This window comes from Punica granatum, chromosome 3 (assembly GCF_007655135.1).
Source record: "Punica granatum isolate Tunisia-2019 chromosome 3, ASM765513v2, whole genome shotgun sequence".
Lineage (NCBI taxonomy): Eukaryota > Viridiplantae > Streptophyta > Magnoliopsida > Myrtales > Lythraceae > Punica > Punica granatum.
Genome location: NC_045129.1, coordinates 30476845 through 30483736, shown reverse-complemented (window position 1 = coordinate 30483736; position 6892 = coordinate 30476845). Strand labels below are relative to the sequence as shown.

At 42.6% G+C, this 6892-nt stretch overlaps 1 protein-coding gene across 1 annotated transcript; it reads right to left on the bottom strand.

The window, feature by feature from the left end:
* Positions 1-429: 429 nt before the first annotated feature.
* On the bottom strand, positions 430-6305 carry LOC116200261 (homeobox-leucine zipper protein REVOLUTA). Its single transcript, XM_031531086.1, has 18 exons — positions 5200-6305; positions 4632-4791; positions 4224-4306; positions 4047-4137; positions 3827-3922; positions 3600-3713; positions 3421-3504; positions 3185-3340; positions 3027-3101; positions 2833-2939; positions 2553-2733; positions 2264-2452; positions 2098-2178; positions 1874-2008; positions 1389-1723; positions 1157-1262; positions 903-1052; positions 430-789 (listed from the first exon to the last, which is right to left on the bottom strand). Exons 1-18 carry the CDS (start codon positions 5448-5450, stop codon positions 640-642), a joined length of 2544 nt encoding a protein of 847 aa, XP_031386946.1. The 5' UTR covers positions 5451-6305; the 3' UTR covers positions 430-639.
* Between the last annotated feature and the right edge of the window lie 587 nt (positions 6306-6892).

The following is a 6892-nucleotide window of genomic DNA, read 5'->3' as shown; positions in this document are numbered from 1 at the left end:
TTATATTTTTAAAACTAATTAAAATTAAAGATCAATAAACTATGAATAAACGGATCATAGTAAATCACTAATCAAATAGGTTATTGACTATAGATCGAATTAAAGTAGAATTGATCCTCAACCTGTATCCTCGAGTTTTTTTAATTGAACATACCCACCTCCGAGAATTTGTGGATGAGCAAACATTTAAGGATTTAATTAAGGATGAATGATAATGCTGTTTTTATTTTTTAACTATCCTCTATTGAGTTAAGGACTTAAATCAAACAAATTAAAATGTTTTGAGAATACGCGTAAAAAAAAGAGAACAATGTTTACTTATTTCGTACTGGGCCAAGGACTTAGATCAAACAAATCAAAATATTTTGTGAAATGTAAATCTATTATGAAATATATTTTGCAAAAGACCTTAGCCAGACATGGGAATGGTGGCATGATAAAAATAAAATTTCGATTAAATTAATTAAAAAGATTTAAGGGACACAGCCAGAGAGGCCGGGTTCTGAGTACTACAAAACTTGCAATTTCCCCTCATCATCCATCCGTTTTTTCTTTGCACAGGCTACTACTGAATCTTTACTATAACATAAAATGGATGATGAGTCGGAAAACCGAGAAAAAGGGTCAAAAGGAAAAGATTCACACGAAAGACCAGTTGACGAAGGAGAAGGCGAGGCAGTGGACGGAGTTGTCTTCTCCCGATAGGACTTTCCACGCGATGGCTTGGTCGTATGAGACGTGCCGCCCCATTATCGACATGCACACTCCTCCGGGCAAGCAGGCGAATCCCTGAAAAGTCCCAAACATCGTATGGAAGGACTTAAGAGTAGGGCCCTTAAATTGTTTCTCAGTATTATTTGTTGATATAATATAATAAGGATCATGGAAAAAGAAGACTCTACCTGCTGCATCAACTTGGCAAAGTCATCACACAGTGCCTTCCGGCCAGCTTCATCGAATATCTTGTCGAGCGTGATGTCCTGAAGGGCCACTAGGGTCGTCTCCAGCATGTCTAACCCGGCCTGGTTTGCGAAAATGAACACCGGAAGAGACTGCGACAAGGATGAAAAGGACAATTTCATTTCACTTCCAAGGGTATTTTAGTATATATTGGGTAAAAGCATGATCCAAACCCGGGGAATTTCAGTTACAATACCTTCAAAGTACAGCACAAAATTGCATCCTGGTGATTCCAAAGGTTCTTTAACACGGAATCCCCGCCGAGAGAATCAGACCCGAGCAGTTCTGTCCCCAAATGGTAACTGTAGAGCCAAACCATGAGTTCCATCAGTTATCAGTAAAGTTCACCCGTAAATCACACATATCAGGCGCAGGGGACACAACTAATTGCTGAAAAAGCCAGAGGAATGATAGATGTAGATATTTACTTGTAGCTTTGACAGATCCAGTGAGCAAGAGTAAGGGCCTCTGGAGAGCCTGGGGAGAGCTTCGGTCCCACAGGCGGGGCCATTCCCGATGGGGATATTGCCATAGCCACACGCTGAACAGAGGAAATCACGCTCCGGACATATTGTCGTGCCATCGAAGCAACATTATCTTGTAGGCTGCCCTCAAAGGGGAATTGGAATGCAATCGTCAACACAGACCGTGTGCTAGACGATCGCGCCCCCTCTCCAGCACTGTTGGCCGCACCCGATCCCACCTCAAGGCTGGATGCTAGATCAAGGGTCCGATTTGTCAAATTGTTCTCCTGTGCATCACTCTGCATCCAAACCAAGAATTAGCACATCCAAAATATGGAAAAGACCACCACATTCAGATAGCTTTACGTGTATGTCATAATTAGAAGTTGTTCTGACAATCTTCTGGTTCTGCATGACAAATACAACTGAGACAAGTGAGATTGACTCACTGATTTTGAATCCAATGGGATGACCCGGAAACCTGAGGGAAGCAACGGAGCATCATCAGGGAACATTTCGTCAATTGGGGCGAACACCAGTTCAGAACAAACCCCGACTGCATTCTCATCAATGCCACTGCAAATCTGCCAGTTGGAGAAGAGGGTGACAAAATTAGGTGACAAGCAGTTATAAACTAAACTTGCTAGGTCTGCAACTTGATAAATTAAAGTACCTGCAAGAGATGAATGTCCCTTGACACAAAAGCATCGTCTTGGGCAAGAGAATGGCCTTCAAGTCGAATGACTTCCAGCATCTGTACAACAGCAATCAATAGTTATAAGCACAGTAACATAAAAACTGGATCCTAAAAAGCCAAGACAAGAGCCTGACACTCTTACCTCCTCGTGTTCGATTGTGTGGCCGAGGGGCATAATGATTTGGCTCCCAGTAAACCTCGTAGGTCTCAAGCCAGGATAAGCATAGGAAGCTGCCTTCAATGATGCTGCAGAATAGGCATCAACATTGAAATCAGCCCACTCCGAGCGGTGCTCCCTGAGGAACCGAACCAACACTGCAGGCGGGACATTCTAACAAGCAAACCATTTCAAATCGAGACATGTCAACAATAAGCATAATCCTTAATTAGTCCTTAATCTACTTAAAGAAAGAGTTTTCAAGAGAACTCACTTGGAGGAGCATAGAAGCCTTTGCACAGAGGATCCCTCCGAGAAATGAGAAGGCATTAGGAGCTGAGGTAGCATTCAAGTTCTTAGAGGAATTAATGGAAATGATGACATCTTCGGCACCATCACAGTTTAATAGCGTCCAACCATCGTCATTGAACCCATTGATTGCATCATTGAAGCCTCTGAAATAATAGGACAAGATAAAAAAACATAGTGAGAAAAAAGACTCAATATGATTACTGAACTGCATGAAAGACATAAAAATGCTTTCAGGACTTCACCTGCTTAATCTCTGGCTGAAATTTCTTAGTACAGCAGGTTGCCTACCCAAACCATACACGACTTCTCCATTCGTTTCCTGAGCAATTTGCCGGACGAACCGTAGGGCCTGTAAATTTGAACAGGATCATCTCACTTCCATCTCCGGGAAAAAAGGTGAATTAAACTAGCAAAATTAAAGACCAAACATGCTCACCGCAATAGTCATTCTTTGCGCCACGACTTTTGATGATTCGTACAGTGGGCGAAGTACCTCGGGCACGCTCCAGGCCTAGAATCATTGAAAGGGAAAAATAAATTCAGACCCAGTCTAGAGGAGAAACCTCAGGGAAGTTTATAGTTTTAATGTCAAACCTCGAGATTGAGGTTGTCAACAATATGAATGATTGATCCTCCACCTTCACAAGGCCGAATCAGATACCCACTAGGAAGCATTTCAGCTCTAACAAACTGAGAAGCTACAGCTGCGTTGGCCCCGGCTCCGGAACCAGAAAGAGATCTCTCGCATACCTTCAGAATGAGAGCCGTGAGGGTTTGAAGAAACTATAAATTAATCACAGATATCCATCACAGTTGAAGGAATATTTTACCACGAGACTGCCATTCTCCAAAGTAGTTGTGTATCGCAGAGTCCAGAAATCCCGTGCAGGAGCAAGCGTCGTTGGTGCATAAACCTGATAATATACAGGTGTAAATACATTTGTGATTTACTTATGTGTATATCGATCTATAGAAGCGAATGTCCTATGAAGTTGAACACTTTACAAACCTGCGTGTAGATGAGTTCAATAGTTCCCCCATTGCCAGCAGGAAACATGGTGAAGACTTCAAGGTTCCGACAGTCCCGGAACCATAATGGACGGTCTTTAAGGATCTCTGCGATCTGTGAAAATTTTCTTCAAAGATTCAAATGGCATTCATGAAATGGAAAAGGGACTGGAACTAGGAAGTAGGAACTTGAATCTCCTCTCTGGGTAAAATGTAAAATAATAATACCTTTGAAGGTTCCAAACTCACGAGACCACAGGCTCGAGCAGCCACTCCACTGCAACTTTGCGAAATGGCAAAGATCCCAACCGAATCCGGACCAGGCTGAATCAATCAATCAATCAATCCTCATCAGGAATAAAATCAATGAACAAAAAATTATATTCCTAGGTCTTTATCAAGAAAAATCTGTAGAAAGACTACAATCGCAACAATATACAATACAGACCTTCATCCCAGGCATCTGAACCCAATCAACAGCAGTTCCTGTAGCCTTTGAGAGGAACTCTGCCAATGTCTCCTCTGCAATGGAGAGGAGTCTGCCGTACAGAAAAAGAGAAACATCCATTAGAAACACCCTGTTGATCGTATATCGTCCAAAAGAGAATACAGAGAGTAAGATTACCCAGCAGGGTTATTGGCGTCTCTCATAGAGTGCTGAGGAGTGGTAACTACAGAATCACAACTTGCGTCTGTTGCAGTTGGTGTCTGCAGAAAATTTCAAAAGAACCATATATTACGAAGGCTACCTAACAGAGATATGCGATAGTGTTGAGAGTGGAATCTGTTGTTCAGGGAAAACTAGCTCTTCATCAAGATGCGGTCTGCCGAATTACCAACAAAACCATCCAAACATATCCACACCATAGATAGACAAGCAGAGTTGATTCCAGATCAACTCTGATTTTCAAAGAGATGAAAAGATTTAATCTCCCCAAACGAAGCAATCTCATGTCCTAGGAATCCTTATAGAATGCAAAGACCATCTACAAAACAAGATTCCTAAAAAAAAGAGAGATTTTCGGGGCATTACAGTGTGGAGTTGCTGCCGCATATAGCCGTTCTCGCAGACCAACTGGGAGACCTGCTTCTGCAACCTATCATTCTCCTCCATCAACAGCTTGTTCATGGCCGTTAGTTTCCGATTCACTGTCTGCAGCCTCGAGGCCTCTTTCCGCTGCTTCTCTCGGCACCTGCATGAGATTCAAACCCCAATGCAAATCATCACTGACTTGCCTACTATAAGCTCCTCGAAGCTTAAGAACCAATCAACCCAGACCCTTATTCTACACTACCCCCTTCCCCAGCAGAAAAAGCACTTGTAATAGAAAATACTCCAGACCAAGTGATAAACTGGACGAGGCTGTTTTGCAATAATGAAGATGTTCAAATTTTCACATAAAATACAAACACAGGTACGGGATAATTACATATTCATACTGAAAAAAGGAACTAGGAAGCTTTCTACACCAACATACTGATCATTAAAGACAAAGAAAAGCTAATACAAAACCGACAAGGAACAAAACACAACCAAGAGAACCAAGACTGGTCACAGTTCAGACCCCGTTTCTTTCAGTTTCAATTGTGTCTGTGTGTACCTGCGGTTCTGGAACCAGACCTTGATCTGCTTAGGCTCAATGTTAGACAAAATGGGGCACTCCCTGATCAGCTGCTGCCGGCGGATGGAGCTTGGCTTCGGACACTCGGAGTACACCCTCTCGAGGGCCTCGACCTGCTCGGCCGTGTACCTCACATACTTGCCGGAATCAGTTAAGTGCTTGCTGAGGCTCCCCCCACCTCCGCCCCCGCTGCTACTGCTCTCCCGGTTATGGGCCACCACCATAGCCATACCTCGAGAACTAGAGCTTGGCCTCTCAGTATCAACAGCTTCACAAGATTCCCACTCTTTCTTTCTTTTGTCAAGCTGGCTCTATGTAAAGCTCGTCACTTTGCGACTGATTTAAGCACACAGAGAGAGAGAGAGAGAGGGAGAGAGAGAGAGTGGAGCCTTGTAGGGGAAGGTAAAGGCCGAGATGGGTTTCCCTTCAGTTTCGTCGTGAGACCGAAACACCGCCGGGTGTATTGGGGTTGATTGAAGCAGAAGCTGCTGAAGGGCTTGCTGAAAATGGGCTGAAAAGTGAAAAAGCTCCCGGGACAAGTTTGGAAATTTCTAGGCGTTTTATGGTTCTTTCTTTGCCAAAAGAAATCTTAAAATCTTGCACAGTTTGAGCTCAACCCCCGGAAATCTCACCGACCCAGAAAAGGGTATCGACCATCAACTTCCGGAAGCAGCTTATTACAGAGGAACACAGCTCAGGCAGGGCGATCTAAGCTCAAGATCTCCCAAGAACACGAAAACAGAGCTTAGGGTGACAGAAGCTGGGAGGGGATGAACAGAAGGCTCTCCCTGGAGGGGGATTGAGAGCCAGTGTTTGGGAGCATTAAAAGGAGGGGGGTGGTGTGGTCATGCACAGAGCAGGGGAAAAAGAAGAAGAAGGAGCAGAGGAGAGTTGGAGGAGGAGGAGGAGAGAAAAACCAAGAAGAACCCTAATCATGATGAGAATGTAGAGAGGAGAAAGTGAGGGGTCTGAGGAAGTGTTGGATTTTAAAGGGCAAGAAAATTTTTGATTGAAGGAACAGAGCAGATAGAGAGAGAGGATTGGGAGAAATTTGGAGCCGAGGATGGAAGGACGAGGTTGGGACTACAGTACAGACATTACACAGAGAGAAGGGGAGAGAGAGAGAGAGAGAGAGAGAGAGAGAGGGGGGAGAACTACAAAGCTAAAATAAAATTAAAATTTTAAAAAAGAGTTTGCCAATGAGAATTCTTTTTTTTTCTTATAATTATTTTCTCTTTCAATTTTTAAGCAGAAAATCAGCTTTGAAAATTATGTTTGTTTGTTGAAAGAATTATAAGGGCAAAAAAAAGTGGAGCAAATCATGATACCAAGTAAATGTGAAGATTGATTCGTAACATCATCTTGCACATCAACTAGTATTCTTACTATGTAAATACGATGAAAAAGATATCAGCATTGAATAAGTTCAAAACTATTATACAAATATGTTGGATCAGCGAGTTGCGAATTAAGAAATTAATATTTTAATGGTTTAACTGATGCTTAAATTTTGATTTTACGTATATACGTGAAGATTGAAGAAAGAAGGAACGAATGGGTAATTCCTTCTTTTTATTCATTCCTTCTTTTTTTATAATTGGATATTTTTTCTTTTGGGTGTCCAAATGAAATTTCTTTTGGCCGAGAGGGATGGACAGGAGGACCGGAGGAG

Coding starts and splice junctions, on each gene's coding strand:
- LOC116200261 (XM_031531086.1), bottom strand. CDS start 5,450: ATGGCTATGGTGGTGGCCCATAACCGGGAGAGCAGTAGCAGCGGGGGC. Junction 2,940..3,026: donor CGCAAAGAATGACTATTGCG/GTGAGCATGTTT, acceptor TCAAATTTACAG/GCCCTACGGTTCGTCCGGCA. Junction 2,009..2,097: donor GGGACATTCATCTCTTGCAG/GTACTTTAATTT, acceptor TCCAACTGGCAG/ATTTGCAGTGGCATTGATGA.